The sequence below is a fragment of the Anthonomus grandis genome, chromosome 8 (genome assembly GCF_022605725.1).
Source record: "Anthonomus grandis grandis chromosome 8, icAntGran1.3, whole genome shotgun sequence".
NCBI lineage: Eukaryota > Metazoa > Arthropoda > Insecta > Coleoptera > Curculionidae > Anthonomus > Anthonomus grandis.
Window position 1 is genome coordinate 18,982,541 of NC_065553.1, and position 22,655 is coordinate 19,005,195.

Below are 22,655 nucleotides of genomic sequence, written 5' to 3' on the forward strand. Positions count from 1 at the left end.
ATGTTTCCTGCAAAGACTTCAGTTTGCCTAGTTGAAGGCTTTAAATTCCAATCTTTTATTTGCTCTCATCAAATCATATATTTTACGTCAATTTTTAATCATATATAATTCTTTGAAAATATCAGTTGAGGAAATTCTTTTATCCTGCTAATTCAGCTACGGTTATAATCATTAAGATAATTAAACCTAATTTTTCTTAAGAAATACATTTCATTTTATTTCCTCACCCCAGAAAAATGGAAATCATGTTCACTAAAGTTATGCGCAAATTTATATTGTATAGCAAAATTAAGAAAATAGTCAATTTGTACAAAAAATAATTATTACTATTATCATTATAATTATCACTTTCCTAATTGAAAACTGCCACGAATTATTTCATGATTTAAAAAAAAATTATTAGAAACTAGTTCAGTCTTTTTGACAGTTCAAAAAATTCTGAATTATGCGGAATGTATAAATAGATTAATTTTTATCATAGAGTTCTTATGAATCTTGGGATAATTTTTATCAATTATCGTTAATTTGTCTATTTTGTTTCTTAAAAGCAGTTGATTTTATGTTTCGTCCTCCTGGAAAGATCTAAAACAGTTAAATCTACCAGAAATTAAAGAATATTTAATGAATATAATAAACAAATTTGATTACTATAGTCTCAAAAAACTGAGAAAAATAACCGACTTTCTACTTTCCTTCAACTCCAGTGCATTCGATTTTCATACAATTGCCTCATTCATATCAAAATAGTAGCTCTCTAAAGATTTAAATTACCATTCCATTACGATACTTCATAATAGTTAACTACCATCTCTAAGAATAGCACAAAATTTCACTGATATTAACTTTGTGATTTATCGCTAGAACTTAGTTAAATTCGAAACACCACTGGCCATCAGCAAAATCCCCCCCGCAAGCCAAAACGTCGTTATCGACAATTTATTTCGAACTTAAAACTGTGGAGGACTTTGAAAGTCATGTTTTGCATGGGAATCGCCGTACTTTTACGGTTAAGTAGAATTTAAAGTTCGCGCCCATCAAGGACGGCCATGCACGGAAACTTTTAGTTTAAAAAGAAAACTTTTGGCCCCCGAAAGGTTTTCTAAAGTTAAAAAGTTCGAAATCTTTTTCGGAGCAAGTTTCCTTCAAAGCGAAGCTGTTTTATTTGTACTAATCCTAGGTTAAGATAAAGTGAGTTAGGTATATCAAAAAATAGGGAGTAGAGATTTGAGAGTTTTTAAGCCACTAACCTCAATTTATTTTTTTAATTTCAGGATTCAATGCGAAACGAACTTTCTCTCAGTAATGTCGCCGGGGTCTTCTACATTTTGATAGGTGGGTTGTTTTTGGCCATGGGTGTGGCTGCCTTAGAGTTTTGCTACAAGTCTCACCTGGAAGCCAAACGAGCCAAGATACCTATAGGGGATGCCCTTAAAAACAAAGCCCGATTGACTTTGGGGGTGGGTCGGGATTTTGACAACGGACGGGTAAGCCAGTAAAGAGGATTTTATACGATATTATGTGGTATAATATTACATTTTGTTCATTAACATAATGTTCCAGCCAAAAAAAACACATAAATCACCTTCAAACCATCAAATAAACAACTTACACCAACCGCAACAAGTACACCCAGTTACACCAAACAACCAATTGAATCGTTGTCCACGTCACGTGGGCGGTCACATGACCGTGCATGGTAATTTGACCATGCCACGTCAGCCTACACAATACAATCACCAACAGATACACCAATACCAGAACACACAATCGCCATCTCAATATCAGTCACATCAACATCATCATCAACAACATCAGTCGGGTGTTGGTCTCGCGACCACATGAAACAGTAATTAATTTTTTTGATACTTTATAACTAACACTTATTTGCACTGGTGTGTAATAATGTTTGCACTTTGCACTAATAGTTTAATGCGGCAGGATTGAGCACGTCGAATTTACCACCAAATAATCGGATCCCGTATCAATTATCTTAACCGAAGAATTCTTCGCAATTTTTTAAATTTTAAAATATTTCTTTTCCCCCTTTTTTTTGACGACTTGGTTAAGAATGTTTATTGCATTGAACTACATATTGTTAAGGAATATGTTAAAAGACTGTTCTACATACATCAAAATGATCTAGCGGACACGGGTATGAAAAGTTAATTAAATGAAAATTTGCTCAATAGGATTTAAGTGAGGAGATTCCACAGGCCATGGTATTACTTAAATATTGCGCTGCTCCAAAAAGTTAGACGTGCTTTGTCTTTCATGATATCAACATTTTTACGAAATTCTATGGCGCGTTGATAAACAATGATTTTCAGAATTTGATCTCGATATTCGATTGCTATTAAAACTCTTCAGTAGAAATCAGATTAGTCCGAAACCTTATCGGAACTTCAGCCAAACCATCAAACCAAGCCTTGGTACCGGTCAATTTCTTGAATGATAAACTTAATTCATCTTTTAGGCTTTTACCAATTAAAATGTTCTCAGTTCTTAGATGTGATCCATACTATTCTCCTCGCGCTATATCTACATGATAGCACGGCAGCTATAACGAGATGTCTGACATAAAGATTGTTTTCATCTAACCTATTCCTGATGGTTTGAGTAGTAACACGCTATGATCGCCATGTTTTCTAAATGCAAATAAATCCATTATGTATAAGTTTTGTTAGTTCTGTTGGACCAGCGCACATGTCACTTCCCAAGTAACAATTTAGGTTCTAAAAAGGTTATAAATAACTCCTAGAACCTGTTTAAGAAAAATTATTGATTATGCCATTAAGCACAAACAACGTTATTTATTAGCCGGCATAACCTCCTGTAGTAAAAAAAGTCCCAGCCCTAAAGAGGTTGTCGTTGCCAATAGGCCCTGGCCAATTTGAAACTAGATCGCATATCACAGAACCTATATAGCTAATAGAAATAACCTTTATCGAACCCGAAGATGCCTAAAAGTAACCTATGTAGAACCTGAACCTGAAAGCTTTTACGCGTACCTGTTTACAACCCTTTAGCAAAGTCCTTTTAGACTTTTAGGTGGTTATATAGTTTGGCCTGTTCGCCGGCTTTTGGCATTTCAGATATTAAAGTATCAGATATTAAAGTAAATAAATTATCATATATTAATTAGATTATCAGATATTAATTTTGAAGTATTAAAATTTTGCCATTTAGTTTTAAATATGGTATTTCAGAGATACCAAAGTATAAAAATCTGACCTTTTAGTTTTAAATATGATACCGCCAGGGTAAAAATAAGACAACGCCAAAATAAAAAGCAATGGCGATATTTTCAGTAAGTATGACTTTATTTTAGAAAAAAAAATATTATACTGGAATAGACGACCGATTTTCATTGCGCACACCAGTTTCTTGAAAAAGTTGGGTGTAATTTAATTTTTATGTAAAACACGCGCGCCTTTGATATCTTACAAATTAAACATTATTCAGTGCCAATAAAAAAATAAAAAATTATTATATTTTTATTTCTGAGATGCTTTAGTGATAATATGTACTTAAATGCTCCAGTGTCTTTATATATTATCTAAATTGTTTACATATTACATTATTTTTGCCTGTATTTGAATAGCTTATAAAAATGGAAGAATTACATTTTTTCTTCAAAATGGACGCCTAGCAGGGTATGGTTTTAAGCTGCTATAATAACTTAAGTAAGTATCAAAAGCTATGTCGTAGGACAAAAGGCTTAAAAAAATGCTAGTGGGTTTTAAAAAAAGCTAAAACAGGGCTAACTAGCATCTTCCAGGACTTATAGGCCACTTTTAATAACCAATTAGCTGGCAAAGTCTGGGCGAATTTCAATAAATGGCTTTTAGGCATTTAGTAGGATCTATTCGCATTATTTATTACTACGCGGGATTTCTTGAGTCTTCTTTATTGCAATTCAGTTTGCGTTTGGTTTTGGTGGTTCCAGTTACTGTGAAAATAAAATTGTGTTTTTTTATCGTTAAAATTGCATACAGGGCTGTATTTAGGTACATAAAAAGGTAAGTTCATTTTAGCTCATATAATAAAGATAGGCAAAGCGATTTTGATAAAGATAAATACAGATTGTTGCAAGTTTAGAGGTTATGAGTACCAAATCATTCAATCACAACACACCCCCATGCAATATTTCAATTCAAAGTATATTAGCACCACAAAAAAATTGAGGAAAAATAATGATTGTAAGATTGTATGTATTTCCAATAAATTAATACGATGTGAATCCCCGAAAATCAACACTGTCAGATGTTATTTGCTGCCAACAATCGACGACAACCAACCTAATGCGAGGCGATCCGGTGTTGCTATGTCTTGTTGCTAAAGGACCGTTTATACTTACTATTAACGCTAACGCTATGGGATCGTTTAAATTTTTGAGTAACGTTCGGATTCATGCTTATTCGTGCTGTTGAGGATAAACGTCACGAATAAGTCGTGAACGTTCACAACACTAGTCATAACAAATTACATTTTTTATTTCATTTTACTCTTTTTTAATGGGTTTTGACTTTTTAAAGTTAAAAAAAAAGCTTCAACAATAAAGGTAATTTATGTTTAGATTTTGTCGTTGTAATAGTATTTTAGATTGAATTAAGTTGATTAGGTACTGGAAAACCTATTGGATCAAACTTTAACCTAAGCAATATTTTTTTTTAGAAAATGCCATATAAAGTGGTCCAAACTATAGAACGGGGAACGATATGTATATCAGCAGTCGATTTGTCAATATTGACCTCCCGCAATATCCCGTAAATTTATTTTACATGGAGTAGCCAAAAAAGTTCGAGGGTCCTTCGGAAACTTGACCTCTGTATTTTTATTTAAAATTTTTAAAAGATCTTTAATGGCAACGTGTCTAATGTTATATTTCAGCGCCCAATCTTTTAAATCTTAACTAAAATCAAATTTCTTAAAGTCATCAATTTCATCATCTTCATTCCAATCCATCGATGAACTTGGTTGTTCTGAAGCCAGTTTTTCTGTTAAGCCACTGGTACTGGCATCGTGAATATCTGATTCTAGAGGATCAGGTTCAATGCCAAGACCGCCATCAGTTAAATTACGAGAATTATCTTCTTCTGGTGTATCTATTGCAAACTAAATTTTTTTTATGTTATAATCTACCAAAATTGTCAATATTTTATTTGTCATATTTACCTGACCAGTTGTAATTCGTTGGAAATTTCGCTTCACTTTTCTTTTAAAATTACCACTTCTTACAATTTTGTGCTAAGACATCCCTGTATTCTAAGAATAAATGACGTAGGATTTAATAGTCGCGACCGTCCGCAAACTGTGTTTTATTGTGACTAGTTGGTTAAACCTTATCCCATAAAGTTATCTTATTATCCATATGACTTTTAGCAAGTCCTTTAGGTGTTAAAAAATGTTATATTTTCCGGAATAGGCCGTATAAAGTGCCAAATAGTTAGGCAATTGATTCAAGACCATATGGTTCTGAATAGGTAATTTTAATGCTAAAATCGTTCTATATTGGAATTTTGATTGCCAAAATAAATGCTGAAATATAACCTCTCCAAAACCTTATTATCTCAAAACCATCAAGCCCTCGTTTATGGCCATAACAACGTTATTGTTGACACTTGACTAGAACTAATTAGATTTTTAATTTACCTAAGGTTCCTAGTTCCTATTAGCATAAAATGTAACCTAAATAGTTCCATCAAGTAAGCCAATACCTATTGCAGAACATTGGTGTGGCTAGAAGGCAACTTTAAAAACCAACTGCAATCTCTGTTTGCAAGAATAACTTAAAGTGATGGATATGATAAGGCATATTTAAACGAATCTCCAGAATTAAATAAGTAATAATAAGTAAATTTTTTTAGTTAATAAGCACATTTTAAGGCTAATCACGTAAAATTTTTCGTATCTTCGGCATGAAAGCCTATAAAAATTTTTTTTTTTTATTTTCTACCTGAATCCGACAGATATATTTCATTTTTCGGGATACTAATAAATACATTTATATTCACTTTCAGCTGTAAAGTTGGTATAAAAATTATATTTTGTTAGACTAAAACTAGTCGGTAATTGGTAATTTTCGAAACGTTTCTTTGCTCAGAATATAAGTTTGATCTTTCAAAGATCATAAATCATAAATAAAAATAGAATTTTATTTTAGCAATTATCATCCATGTTTACTATTTTACTTAGATCAAACACTAAAAGCCCTCAGGTGGAATTGATGGTATTCTTGATCCATTTAAAATCTTTATTTTATTTAAATAAGGCTGTGCTGTTAAAAAACTAGATTGTGATAAACTAAGAAAAATTTTAAAAATTATATAACATAAAATATATACTCAAATTTTAACTAAAATTAATTTATTAAAAGTATTGTTAGACAATACATTTGAATAAAAATAATTATTTTAAGTCAAAGAAAAACATTTTATTAAAAAAAAATATTAAAGACGTAAATAAATATTACTTCGGCCCTAAAAACGCGTAGCCTTGGGCACGGCGTATTGGATTGTGGCATAACGGCTACCTTGTTTGGGTAGAAAATTATGGAGATTTTATTGTGGGCTTTCAATTTTTCTTTGATACATCCTGTAGGGTGTAGTATGGGATAGAATAAATCAATCCGTTAAGGGATGGGTGGATTTTATATTTGATTTTCCAAGGCAGAGCACTGACTAGAATTTTATTTTTTCTTTAAATGAGGAAATTAATTGTGAATTGGAACTTCTTAATTTTCTCAAAGAGACTTAGATTCAATAATCTAAAGGGAACTACACAAAGTCTCGGTCTTAAAAGTTTTTATTAATTCTAACAGTAGGTTACACGTATTTCGCTCATATTAAGAGCATTATCAGACCTAAAAATTAAAAATAAAGAAACTAAATACAATAACAACTTTAAAGTTAGATAAAATTGGTACCTTAAAAATCGACTACAAACAGTGCATGCTTTACGGTCACATTATACACACACACTAAATAAAATAAATTCTTAGAAATGTGATACGCCACACATTTTTAAAAAACCAAAACAACTAAATTAAAATTGATGGAAAACAAAAATAAAAAATTATTGTCCTAAGTGAGATTCGAACCTACTGCTAGTCTCGAAAAACACGTCAGTTAAATAATGTAAACTACCGCGCTATCAGGTCCTTGGAGATATTTCTAGTGGAAGTGGAGTATGTTAGGCAATATTGTTATAAAATGAGTCCGGGTTTAAAATTAAAAACGTCGTTAATACAGTCTAGGATTGGGCTTTTCTTGGCTTTGGTGATTTCTAATTTTTCCAGAAGGTCCAGTTTTCTGCTTTTTTGGCATTCATGCACGACTGATACATTATTGGGGACAGTAAAATTGTGGTCCGTGGACAATAAATGTGTAGCAAAGGCCGACTTGGTTTCAGTAGTACCAGTGTCTCTAAACTTATTTACCAGACCCAAATGTTCCTGTATTCCAGTGGAAATTTTCCTGCCTGACTGATCTACATAAATAGCGGGACAATCGGCACATTGTAAGCTATAAACCCCAGATTTAGATAGAGGGTCTTGTTCATCTACTGGTCTTACCAAATTTCTTTTTAACGAATTTGAAGTTTAAAAAGTAACGGAAATGTCGAGGGGCTTAAAGAACTTATCCAGCTGATATAAGATACCTCCAAAGTACGTTAAACATCTAAAGTTTTTGTGACGTTCCTTCTTTTCTTGGACAATATGATAAGAGAGTTTGTACTTATTATAATATTTGAAGTAAATTTTATTTAAGCTTGAAATTGGGAATTTACTATCAATAGCAATGGATTTTATGATGTTAAATTCTTTTTGAAATGCTTCGTTAAACAGAGGTAATATAAATAATTTGTATAGCAAAGAATTAAATGCAGCAAATTTATGTTGTCCAGGAGAAAGAGAGTCAAATTAAATGATGTTTTCTATAGACTTTAAAGGAAATGCTATTGCTCTGCTTTGCACAGATAAGTCTAAAAATAGCAGACATTGATTTACCTCCCTTTCCAGCGTAAAAGTTATATTTTTGTGTAGGGAGTTAATAAACCTTAAAAATTCGGACAATTTATTATCGTAACCTCCCCAAACGAGACAAACATCGTCAACGTACCTCCTGTAGGCAATGATAAATTGAGAAAATTTACTAGCCATTATTTTCTTTTCTAATTTTTCCATAAACACTTCGCTCAGGAAGGGATAGAGACAAGAGCCCATGGCGAGGCCTGTAGTTTGTCTATAAAACTTTTCATCGAATATAAAAGAGTTTTGATCTAAGACTAACGATAAGAGAGAAATAAGGTTTTCAATGATCAATCTTAGTTAGATTAAGAAGGTCTTCTACCAGGACTTTGCTCTCTGACGAAGGCATACTTAAGAAGAGGTTCTTAACTTCTAGGGAGAGAAAAATGGCATTACTGGAGATGTTGATATTCTTTAAGTAGTTCGCTATGGAATTCTTAATCAAAAAACTCGTTGTTAAAACCAGTTACATCTCTGAGGGAGTCATTTAATCAGAAAGATAATTTATAACAGGGGGAATTGACGTATGAAACCACAGGTCTTATTGGGATTCCTTTTTTGTGTACTTTTGGTAAGCCATATAGTGTAGGGGTTCTGGGGTTCATAGGGTACAAGTTTGATTTACCAGAACCAAAGTATTTCAGAGTCAAGAGCCACTGATCCAAACAGCCCTTAACCTTAGTAAAGAAATTAAGTGTCGGGTCCCTGCCTATCGAAACAAACTCCTCGCCAGTCAGAAAATCGGAGACTTTATCAACGCTCTTAATATGAGCGACACACTTGTTAGAATTAATAAATACTTTTGAGTCCGAGACTTTGTGTAGTTTCCTCTAGATTATGGAACTTCTTAAGGCAAAGCTTATTTATGAGACAGTTATAAAATTGTGTGCATTCGAGATAAATAAAGCAAGCACAATTTTCAGTGTTTGAATAAAGCTATCCAATATAGATTCTTTATTAACATGTCTTTAGTTATTTGTCCACCAAAAAGAAATATAAAATAAATTACGGTATGTGCTAAATACGGGTGTCGAAATATCTCGTATTGCTGAATATTTAGTCTAGCCTATTCGGACCTTGGACTTATCTAAAAATCTAGTCAAAAAAGCGTCTAAATAGCGTCCATATGGGTTTATAGATAAATCCAGCCAAGTGTGTGTATATGTGTTTAAAAATTCTGCCCAAATTTTGCGTCTTAAAAATTGCACTAGACAGATACATATATAAAAAATACGTGAAAACGCATTAAAATGAAAACTAGTTAACTTTATATACTTTGAAAATTAAAAAATTGGATTTTTAATGGAAAAAAAAAGATTTAGTAATATTCCGTCATAGATATTTTAAGTAACTATCTTTTAAAAATATTTAGCTCAAAAGTGATGAGAATGATAAAAGAAGAACCAAAGAGTATGGCTTTTATCATAACTGCTATGTAGATGCCAAAAATTATCTAAATTCGTCATTTGATGACGGTCTAAAAAATTTTACGTGTAACATATTGCACAATTTTTTATTCTGAATCAATTACTTACACAGAGATCCAAAACGCAGTTGCCAAATAGGAAGAACCAGTATTGCTTAGTTAAGAAACAATTTTTCATACTTGGATATGAAACGTACTTGCAAGAGTCTCCTCGTATACAAGAAACTTAACCACCGGCGGACCATAAATAATTGAGCGAATTTCGCAAAGTGGCTCCAAATTGTGCCTCCGCGGGACACTAAACAATGGCACCCGCCTCTATTATGCACAAATTCCAACGCAGCATCGCTCTGCGGTTTCCTAGTCAGGAAGTAAGAGAGAACTATTGCCAACCGAAATAATTATTGTCCGTATGTAACGCAACTCGCTGCGCCGCACGTTACTGTCCTTATAATTATTCTTTCAGGTCTGTCAACTCTTCTCCTATCGATATGATTTTTGATGAGACCTAAAAAAAATAAAATGGTATCGTGTGAATTTAGGTTATGCATTATTTTGTAATATTAAATTCAGAATAAGAGTGTTTGATCTTTGAGATGATAATTTATCTCACCTCAGTCCATTCATTCTTGGTAGAAGTATGGTGGCATCATGTAGCTGAGTTGATGACTGTCTTCTAGAGATCTCTCTCTTAAGCTATGTGTGTAGCTTCTGAGTCTTCTTTTTTTTTTAAACAGTGGTTTTCGATAAATCCGTGGTGGGAAGTTTTCCAATGAACACCCTATATAAAGAAACCTATAAACGCTTCTAAATTTTTATTTATCCTATATTACTAACACATAATAAAATACTTGCCATATCGAGGTCATTTTTCCCTAAACTATCAACTTATTAACGTCAAATAAACTATTTATGTATAACAAAATAAGAAATCGATCGTCCTTTAAGAAGCATCCGTTATCCCCAGGGATAAAGGCCGAGGTCCCGTTTGCCCTTCTTTTAGTATTAAACACCCGCAGCGGCCGTCCGGTCAATCGAAACTAATAAAATGACGTCACACAAAGGGCTTTTTAATACCCAGCGGATAAAATTGGTTTTGACCCTTAAATAGTGACAGGAAATTAAGGTCGCAGGACTTGTATTCTTCTTGAGTTGTTCTCTTTATTATATTTTCCTACTTAGTTAAGGTTTCTATGACAACAACTCACCCCTTTAAAAATGCCATATTTTACCTTATTAATATTCGAAAATTATTAAGATTAAAGTCCAAATTTCTCAAGAAGTGTCTAACTTCAACAGGCACACTAAAGCGCATATTTCATTTCAAAAAGTTCCTTTAATATAAATATTTACTTGTAACAGCAACAACATCCTTTGTATAAATAATACAATTTTTTTCAAACTTTTTATGCAATATTTAAGTTTTTTTATCCATTTACCTGCGCTACGTAAACGCCTTTAAAAGCTATAAATTTCGAAATTAACATATCTAAGAAAACCCACGGTAAAGCTTTGCACGCACATTCGTAATTTCAAAGTGTTCAATGCGTATATATACGAAAATAGAACTTAAGCGTGCACGATTAATTCAAACCTAATTAAAGGCAAAGCAGTAAATATCTCCAAGTACTAGATAAGGAAATTTTTAATTTCGGATTAAAGTTGATTTACTGCCAAATGTTAACGTGAAATTTTAGTTTAATGGCTTATAATTTTCTTTTTACATAGAGTCTGCACATGGTTTGGAAGCAATAAAACATTTTTCCATTTTTCAACAATAAAGTTTTATCTTGGAAGTAATAAAAAAAATTAAGTTATTCAATCAAGCCCAAGAAAATACTTTGCTTAAGCAAGTTAAGAAGCAACAAAGAATGATTTTATTAGTGATTTTTGAAAACGGGCAATTTCTGCAGTAACAAACCAAATAAATACCAAAGCTATCGGGAGGATGGAATTTCTGGTAGAGATCTTCAAATATGCCTTCCATACATAAGAGGCCCTTTAGCAAATATAATAAATACATATCTATTGCAGGGTGTATTTCCAGATGTATGGAACAAGAGCATAGTTAAGCCGATTCCGAAAACTGTAGCACTGGCTAGTCTTAACAATCTTAGACCTATCAGCATAGTACCGGGTATGTCAAAAGTTATTGAAAGATTAATCTCCGAATAAATTCTCAAAAAAAATTTAAATAATTCCAGGCTGTCAGTCGGGCTTTAGAAAGCAGTTTAGTACGTCGTCGTATTTGGTCAAAGACCTTAACGACATTAAACATAGTGAGGACAAAAAGTCATCGACACTTCTTACGATGCTAGACTTTAGTAAAGCATTTGATACCTTGGATCACAAAATGATGCTTGCGAAACTGCATTACTATAATGGTTATAAACTTTTTTTCGAATTTCTTGTTTAATAGTGTAAGACCTTGTTTATTTTCTGATGAGTTGAAATATTTTTCTTAGTCATTAAGATGAAATATATCGGTCTGGCCGAAAAGAGCGCCAGGATATTTACAAAACTAAAGCTAGCTCAGCATTACCAAATACGGTTTACACTTAGCGATTCCCCTCGGGAATCATTTTTATAAGTTTCGATAAAAGAGTCTAAGATAGATACTTGGTCTATGAAATTCATTTGAGTTTTGGTCACTAAAGAGTGAAGTTATTTTATAAAAACAATAAAGGATGTTGTGACGTGAAATAAGCTGTGTTGGTTTGGTGTAGTGTTTTAATACAAGAAAGGGTGAGTGTTTTCACAGAGTGAAAAATGTGGGTATTTTAAAATTATACTTACGTGAGTATTGACAATGCGATTCATTCAGCCAGCTCCATTATGTATACAGCAAGAGATTGAGAGTACCACGAAACAAAAATGTTTACGATTTACTGTACTGACCCATCTAATAAAGATTAAGTTTACTCACATTTTTTTCAGTCATGCCAACAATCATCTATAGTTACTTTATGTTTACTAATAATTTACATATCTTCTTTCTTCGACTACTACCTAGTTCCCTTAAATAGTTAAGGCTACCCCAGACGCTCCACTGCCGCTAAGCAGTAAGCATCTTTACACTCGGAAACTAAGATAACATATACTGAGATCTTAGAATCCAAATGTGTCAATCGAGAAGACAAGTGAGGGTCCTCGGTAACTCACAAGACCAACGCAGTTCCTTGCGCGCTCAGAGAGCTTCCCTGTCGATTGCAAGTAGCATAGTGGACCACTCTATTATATATGGCTCTTTATAAGCCAAAGTGCTAGCACTCACTGCCTCTTTTACTTTTTTGGGTCTCTCTCAATCTCTGCTTATATTATTATTTATGTTTAGGGTATAGATTTTCAAGGATGTAAGATAGTTCTCTGGCGGTTGAGACACTTTTATACGAATACAGGGTGTTTATAAAATATACGTTTATTAAATATATTAAATTACCTTAGGATATTTTACAAGAGTATGCTTATTTCTATCTTATTGATTACACCGATATTTTACCTTTTTAATAAAAAATCTGAGTAATGAAATATTTTAATAACCGATTGATGCTTATCTTGCTTGTGTTGTTGTGACGATTGTTAATTGTTTCTTGTTCTGATACTGAGCAGGTCTGGGACCATGGCACAGCTCGTTGTATTTCACAAGGCTTTGTATCTGGAGAGGATCCTCGCGTTTTGGTGTTCATTGCACCCATCAGTACAAAGTGTGTTATCGTCAAGTGGTCTAGATCGGAGATTGCTGTCTCAATCTCATGTTTTATGATAATGTTTGTGAGTAAGCTCACGTTTTGGCATATTAAACGATTGTCCATCATTCAATATCAGTACGTTGACGTTACTGGGACATTTAATAATCGGATAAAAGGAATAAATTGGTGAATACTGAACTTTGGAATATTTAAGTAAAGTGGTTAAATGATGGTGAACATGTATTAAAGGGTTATCGTAAAACTTAAATCACTGAGCAAGTTTGAAACATATTAACTAATATTTTTCATATTATTGAGTTTTGCTTAATTTTTTTTAAATAATTAATCTTACGGGAATAAGTGTGCTCAGGTTACTTTTATTATTTCAGGTTTACAGGTCTATATTTCATCTCTACTTTGGAGTCGCCCAAGCGCTCAGTTATTTTAAAAGGGGTTTATTCTATTTTTAATTTTTATGTTATATTTTGATGATTTTTTAATTTATTTGACGCATTAAAAATTATAAAATTATTTAATTGACGCTCACAGGTTTATTTACCATTTATGTATCCGGCATGCATAGTTGTTTTTTTTATAGCATACTAAAATAATACGCAGGCCATTCAGAACTTTATATGTTAATCAACCGTGAAGATCTGACAGAGTGTAATCGAAAAATAATTCAAGATTTAAAGAAAATATTTAATTATGCCAATTATCATAATCTTGACATCAATGCTACGAAATCCCAGGCAATTCTTATAAGCCAAAGTAAACAAGAAAAGCAGCACCTGAAAATTAATATGTCAAGTATCTTAAATAACGAACCCATTCCTTTTAAATCGGAACCAAACAACCTTGATATAATTATTGACGGATCGACAAAATTCGAAACACACATTAACAATAAATTAAAAGCAGCCTTCTATCGCCTAAAAATGTATATCACCTAAAAACTGTTTTACAAAATATCAAAAATTAAATACTTTCTTTGTGATACCCTAATTTTATTATTATTTGATTACGGAGATGAGGTATACCGAATCTGTAACAAGTGTGAAATTAATACTCCTGCAGACTCAACTATAGGCTCGTAACTAACTAATATATACATATAATTATGTTTTATTCTTGTCTTTGGTTTTTCTTTTCTTTGTGTTTTTAGCAATAAAGATGCACGAATTCGCTTTTTAAAATACATAAAAATAAACATTATTAAAAAATATCTGGACCGTCCATCATCCGTCTCTGGCCTTAGGCTTATATTTATTTTTTAGTTTTCTTTTTAATTAACTTTAGGTTGACAGGTTTGCCCCACTGTTAGCCTTTTTTTCAGTAGCTAAAGAGTAACGGTTGTTGAAAATCGCGGAACAAACCTTTTTGCCAACAAACGAGGTAATTTAAAATATTAAATATATTATCTTTGTTTTATTTCTAGCAATGAATTGACCCTTTACGGCAAATAAATTATTTTTGAATTTGAATTTTAATTATTACATACTTAATACGCAATAAAACATTCAATCCTTGTATAATAAAGAATGGATGTATTTAAAAAGTAAATGAACTTAAATAATTAAAATCAAAACTATTAAACAAAATATTATCTTATAATTATTTTAAACAAAATTAGCATAAACTGACTAGTAATTTCTTTAAATTTAAATTGCCTTTAGCAGTCAAGCTGATCACGCGAAAATTTCAAAAGTCCTAAAATCCTTTAACGGCATTAAAGCAATAACCCTTGTAGTAAATATCAAGGGAAACTTAATTGCTTGTCATAAGTTTTACCGGGATCGGAAACTAAGTTTCCTAGAGTTTTAATTTAAGACGTTTCCCCGTCGGTTTCAATTAATACTTTTTCGTCGTAGTGAAACACCGCCAACGAGTTGAGTTGCAAGTTTTGATTTCCAACAAACTAATAGATAGAAGATAATAAAATTGTTTTTCAAAAGTTAATGAAATTGGGTTAGAGTTTGTTCTGGTGGGTGTAATTGAGTTACTAGAAATAGAACGCAGAAAGTTGGACCATCGGAACGTAGTATAAATGTAGGGAAGAATAAGGTGAAACTGCAAATGTTTTCAATGAGAAATTCAGTAGAATTTCAACTCTAACAATAAGTAAAGTTTTTACTATATACATTTCTACAACTATTGTCTCTTGATTTTAGGTACCTATATCTAAAGTTATTACTTATATATAATTTAAATAGGTGAAACAAGTATATCTAGACAATAAAACCTAATTTTAATATAACAAAATAAATCATAATTCAAACGTTGATTAATAATTAATACAAAAGCAAACACATATTTTGCTTTTTTTATGTAACGCGCATTTATTTGCACCATCGATATACCATTATGTGGTAAAACCTATTTGTCATGTAAGTTTAATGCATCAGAATACGAGCAACGATTGGATTAGGATATTTATCATGCGGCTTGATATCGTTCAATTTCCTATAATCAACCCCATAAACCTATCGGTTAAGTGGCAGTGTGGTAATAAACGCGGACCTAGGGATAATAAAACTAGCTATTCCTTTTGGAGCATTCGAATTAATGGATTAAATTATGTAATTTTTTTTGTGGAAGCTAATGTGGACAAATTTGCAGAAGGGTATTTTTTCCATTTGTGTCTTTCTTATAAAATTTTTGTAAGAAATATTTTTTTTGATTTAGTTCAATGAACTTATATTTTATTATTCATATTATTTTAGGCAATATTACTAAAATTGATCAAAAATACTAATTCCGAGTTTACAAAAAAAACGTCTCCGCATATTTTCTTTTATAAGATGCAATTTCCTTATTGATGTTAAATACACTTAGTTCCACACAAGTAGTAATTAGTGAATGATTATCTTAAAATCACTGATTTTAAAAAAAAAATTACAACAAACATAATAAGATGATAAAATTAGATCAGAGCATGTAGAAACTGCTAAGAAGGTTTAATAAACGTATTACAGATTTTATTAATTAAGAACAGTATTAAAAAAGGACCTACTGTTAATAGCTTAGCATTCTTTAGTCGAATTTACCAATATCCTTCCTATCAAAATAAAACGTCAAATTAACAAAAAAAATATTTAAAAAAAATTTAGAAACAGATATACATTCAAACTATTTGCTCTTTCACTTCGTGATATTGTAATACACTCAATTTGTTTTTGCTTAATTTTAATAATTCTGGACATGTTTTGTTTATTTAAGTCCTAATACAGTACTTTCATTTCAAAACCAACCACTCTTAATAACTAAGATGTGATTTTAGAGTCGTATAATCTTTAGTAGCATTTAATACCCTATGGATAAAACATAAGTTAAGTAATATTCTTTGTAATTCTAATGTGGGCAAGTCTAGGTTATCCCTGACCCACTGATAGTAATACTCCTGTTTCCTGTAACCACATCTAAAGGCAGTCATCTTTAAGTTTAGCTTGAGTAAGTTCTATTAAAGAGAAGAGTAGCCTAAGAGTGACCTCTTAGACTACTTTGTCCGGAGTTAATAAATATTCCAAAGTTAGAAACCTCTGTTTTGACTCCAATTATTGTTTATGTTGTTTAATTTATAAAGAAAAATAATAAGGTTTCTTTATATTTTTTCTTCTATACCTTCTAAAGATTCATTTAGAAGATGTTTAGTAGTCCCAGTCAAATTATTCGTTAACTGTATGGGCAAACTAGAATTACTAGGCTGTCCAGAATTCTCCAAATTGCCTTCAGCAGTGGATTTAGGGAAGCTATATATGCAATACTTGCACCATATTAAGACGGTTTCAGTTTTAGAAATTGCGTATCTAATCTTTTGCGCTTTTTTAAATTTTCATGCACATCCAAACAAAAGTGTCTTAATTTTCTTAAAATAAAGCTTGTTATGTACAAAATTTGCATTGCATCACTTCCCTAGATATGAAAATTTTCAAGAAAGGCGTTCGCAAAGCTGTAAGACAAAATTAGTAGTCATAAATTGGCAACTTCTAAAATCCAGTATATTTCTTATTTCTGGAAACCAAATCACTCAGTACGACTCCAAAACTTGAGCTTACATCACAACTTAAGACATTAAGCAACCAATACATTAACCAAAGATTTGTAAACCATTTTTGATAAGTTGCTTCGAAAAAACGGAAGAAAAATATAAAGAATCTAAACATAGTTGCAAACAATTTATTGTACACAACTCGAATAAATTTATCGATTACAATATACTATAACAATTTTATTATTAATACTTAATCTAATTTACTCTCAAAATAGCTTTATTGATTGTAACTTTAGAAAAATTGTGATAAGAATTTGCGTGATATCTAAAAATGTGATATGCCTGAGCACCTGAGGTGCATAATAGTTACATTATGTTAGTTTTTAATTTACAATGGTTTTAAAATATGTACAAAGTATAAATGCAAATATACTAACAAATAAATAAAAGTTCGTCTTAATTTTCATAGCTTTCATACATGTCTTTATTCTTAGTATTTTTAGGCAAAACTTGATATTTTTTATTGGTTACTAAACACCGCTTTTATTTTACTGGATATGTGTTTCTTAAGTATTATAGGCATACCTATAATTCAAATTCAAATTCCAAACGTTTATTTGCCAATATCAAAAATCACAAAATAGTTGTACATATAATATAAATGAAGTTAGCAAATAGTAATGCATCTCGATTATAAAAACCGTTTCTCAAAAATACCTCCGCAAGAGGCATTTTTAAGTGATACATCCTCATGAAAAAGCAACAAAAAAGGAAACAAAATAACAAGAAAACAAAAAAAAAACCTTACGTAGAATATCTTTTCGATACATTTTGATAGTGAGAGCTTGAAATTTTTTTTTTTTAAATACAATTTGTCTATATTTATGTACACAGGGCAGAGGTAGGCAGCGACTGAATCAGGGAAGCGCAGGAGAGGAAAAACATCCAATATATATGAATATACATAATATGATACAGGTATATCTTGTTAAATGCGAAACGAAAATGTAATTGTAGACTTGACCCAGTAGAGCTATATGAATATGACACAACCTGAATGAAAAGGGACTGTAAAAAATCCAATTGACATTCATCTCAATACATATTTAATTAATAGGCATCATACTGTGGCTGTATAAGCATATTTCTTATGTATTTCTTATACTTATAGAAAAAATAATCTTTAACACAATAAGGCAAATTGTTCCCCAAATGAACTGCAACGTAACTAAATGATTTTCGAAAAGCTGCTGTTGTATGCTGAGGAACCCTAGAAATATTAAACCGCCTGGTATTATGATTGTGTTCATGCACATTGACAAGTTTTCTTAAATATGGTGGGTTTCCCAACTTTAAAATTCTTTATACGAAAGAGTACATGTGATATTTGCGTCTATTTAACATTGAAAGAATAAAAAGATTATTAAGATATGGGGTAATATGACTTCTGTAGCAAATATTAAAGGAAAAACGTATACAGGAATTTTGCACTTTTTGAATAGAAGATCAAACTGCCGAAGTAATTGCATTATTGTAGATTACATCACCATAATCAAACAATGATAATACTAAAGAGTTGCACAAAAAATACTTGGTTTCACTTGGTAAGGGACGCTTTAGATTATTTAAATATTTTAAGCGCATATAAGCAGTTGCAATTTTTTTGTATATGTGGGCCGAAAAGGGCAAAGTCTTATCAAAAATAATACCTAAATTCTTTCCTTCATTAACCACCGGTACAACTGTATTGCCTATTTTAACCACGTCTTAAGAAGTATGTTATTTCTATTGGATCTTAGAAATGATAGACACGATTTTTAAGGCTTTAGTTTCAAATTATGAGCCTTAGCATATATATGTAAATTATTTAAGTCGAAATTAAGTTATGTTTGTGAGTATCGTAAGGAGTTTAATGAGAACGATGTATAAATCTGAGAATCATCTGCGTATTGTAGTTTTGAATAAGATATAATATTTTTCATATCAACGTATAATGAGAATAGTAAGGGTCCTAATAGAGATCCTTGAGGTACCCCAGTGGTAACAGAAATAAATTCAGATTTTGAGTATAAGGGGTGAGAATCAATCTCCACGCATTAAAATCTGCTGGTCAGGTAGGATATTAGTAAAGCAACAGAAGTATTAGAAAAAGTTATTATTTTACGTCATTATATTTTGTTATCTAAAAAAAGGGGTTATGTTCACACAGTTGTATCTCGGCGCCTATAGAGCCATATTGGCTTTATAGAGCCTATAAAGCCAATCTTTTATTTTTAAACCAACTTTTGTTTATTAGATTTTTTTGTAAGATCTCAATTTTCCGAGATATTTAAGATATACTGAAGAAAAGCGTGTATTTTTTTCTGTGAACTAATCCATTTTTATTTTTAAAAAAATGTATATCCCCTTTCACTTCTGCAGCCATCTACGCAACATATCGCCGGCATTTTTAAAGTACAAAATTTCCGCCCAACGCTATTATAGTTCTAATATTGAAGACGCCCCTGTATAACGCAGTCGCCACCGGGCAGCAAAAAAGAGTAGCATCAGAAAGCGAGTGAGACAGGCAACATTTTGGGCGGCGCTTAGAGTGATTCTTCTATTCTAGTTTATGTTCGGTGTAAACTATAAGAAAAATTTAAATTAAGTCATAATTTCCACCATAAAATCACTTACAAAAAAAACCCATTTCAAACAAACAAAAACCAATAAAAAGTCCCACACGAATAAACATAAAAGATATACACCTCCGGGGCCTCGTGTTTTTTTTTTCGAAACAATCCCAACAGGCAAATATTTATTGCCGGTTTTTGAAATACAAATTTATTCCGCGGCCCGATAAAATCGATATTTATTAACATATTTTAGCATGCGCTTATTCCCATTTTTTTTTTCGAAATTTATCCGTTAAACTATCGAAGTTTAATTTGTCGCCGTCAATAAATATTCGCAAATTTCGCCCCGTCAATAACATAACGCGAACCGGCTAAAAATAGACGCAAAAAAATTCTGTTCAACTTGCACGGAAGGGGAGAGCGTAGCGAAAAGTTGTGAGGATGAGTTATTGAAACAAAAAAAACAATTGTGAATTTTTAAATAAATATTGGTAATTAAAAATAATCCTGTTACAGGGACGGTTACTGTTATTCATATATTTTATGTCAGTAGTCGGCTCAAAACTAGCCAAGGAGTTACCTTTCTTTTATAACATTTTATATAAAAACCTCAATGGCGATTTCAATGGATTATTACCTACGATATAGTAAAAAGGTTAAATTTTCTCTTGTTGGTTTAAAAGTGACCACATATTTACCTCATCTTTGATATGTTATTAGAGGTGTGATTTTTGCAATGATTTAAAAATATATCTGTTATTAGTATGTAAAAAGAAGTAACTGAATATTGTATATAACCTTAATTTATTTATGTTTACTTCAACCGTGATTTTAAAAATTCATTGGCTTCTATGCAGTAAATATTATTATTAAATAATGAAATTTGAAATGGGAGTTAAATTAAAAAAGGATAAGCTTGTCACGATACTTCCTAAGACATAACCAATAGAAGTAAAAGTGATTCCTGCCTGTTAAGGATGAAGCCCTCTTTCTAATTTTCTTACCAGCCATGGCTCTCAGAGTATAATTATTGACGGATTCCTTGGAATTCGCCTTCATTCTCCTTTATGCATGTAAATAAATTAACCTATCCAACAGAACTATAACATCGATTTTCTTTGTTATACCCAAGGAGTTCTGTTATATACGTATATCTTAATGCTACTTTTATAAATTTTATTTTAAAAGTCGTCATAAAGAAATTAATCGACACATTCTGTCCATGCCTCGACAGAAGAAGTTTATTTAGTTTTTACACATAACCAAAACGGGAGGTCTGTGTGAAGTGGTGGAAAAGGTTCGCCCGCTTTTGCACCTGTCTCCCCGATAATAAAATTACCACAGTGGCCCTTTTTGAGTCAACGGCAGGTGACAAAAAGGTAATATATTTTGGAACGTTGGCAAAGCCTAATCGATGCTCATAAACACCAACGACAATATTGGTCCGATGCACAAATGACCGTTCTTGTGAAATATTTAGACAAGGTGAGATCGGCCAGGCACAAATTAAATTTTTTGCCACTTTTTATAGTTATATCAGTGTGTTTTAAAATAAACATGCATTAAGTCCATTTAAATTATGCCCAGTTAATTTAGCCTTGAAGTGGAGTGCAACCTAAATGGTAACATGTCTGTGAAATTAAGTGTGATGGTTTTAGTATCTTTAGGTGCGACTAGTGCAAAATTTAGTATTGGAGTTTTGACCTACTAGAGCAAATATATATTTTGTGTGAGCTTAATACAGTAAAGTTTATGGTAGTTGGAGGCAGGATATCCCCTTTACAAGAAGTATGCAATTTACATTGTGAAGTTGTAGAAAATGTTGTTTCATTATTTAGCACAGGATAACTATGTATATGATGATTTCAATTTTCTCAATGCAACATGGCAGAATAACGAGTATCGTATAGTCCCCTAGTGCTACTCCTAGTGCCCCCTATCCCTAACTAGGGATATTAAGCAAGCTTTTGATTTTTTTTAATTATATCAGTATAATAAGATTCCCAATTAACATTATGTACTTTTAGATTTAGTTTTTTTTATTATTATCAAGCTAAATAAATTTTATAAAATTTGAAAAGCAAGTGATCCTTTTGTAGATCCTGGTCTGTATTAACTTACAGTAATAATACAGAAAAATAATAAAAATGGTCTAATTTATAATGAATTTTATTATACATTAAAGCTATATTGGCTTTGTCAACATCTGGCGAAAATGTCCTATTGACGATATGGATGTTGCAACTAACTTACACTAATTCTTTCCACAGGTATCCCTTACTTCATACCATTAAAAAATATAGAACTTGCAGAAAGAAACATGCTCACTACTATATTAGAGGAAAGAATTCTTACGCAAAAAATATCATAAATCCCTTTGGAAGTACATATAAAGGATAAAGGATTAAATATAGCCTACCTAACCCCTTATTTTACAAAAATTAGTCAGCTATAAAAGGTAAAGACATATATAACTTATTTACGTACTTCTTTTAATCTGCGTATTTACCAAATAATAACCGATTATCCCATAAATAATAACATAAACACAAGTATTTTTTAGCTGCTCAATAAGTTTACCTCTGGCCCAGAGGGTGTTTCTAAATTTTCATTAGGAATACGTGTCTACTATTATAATGCCGCTATTACGCGGAGGTACGCTATAAAAGAAACCCATAAAAATAAATATGTAAAGATTTATTTGTTTTAATTAAAGGGCTAAATTAACAAAAAATACATTCTAAGTATTCAATACAAAAAAAGATGTAATATTAATATGTAACATATAACATTGAAATAGGATACATACGTAATCAAAATAAATTTGTACTATTTATTAGTTTTTTACGATTTTTCAAAAAAATAACGTGTTATATTTGTTTGCTGATTTGTTTTACACAATTTG

At 31.5% G+C, this 22,655-nt stretch overlaps 1 protein-coding gene across 2 annotated transcripts in view; it reads left to right on the forward strand.

Annotated features, from left to right (window-relative positions):
• Window positions 1–22,655, forward strand: part of LOC126739452 (glutamate receptor 1-like) — a 92,435-nt gene that overhangs the window by 63,987 nt on the left and 5,793 nt on the right. For both annotated transcript variants that reach the window (XM_050445132.1, XM_050445133.1), the window contains exon 17: window positions 1,272–1,484. In XM_050445132.1, coding sequence (XP_050301089.1) covers window positions 1,272–1,484 — 213 coding nt within the window. The remainder of the gene's footprint in view (window positions 1–1,271; window positions 1,485–22,655) is intronic.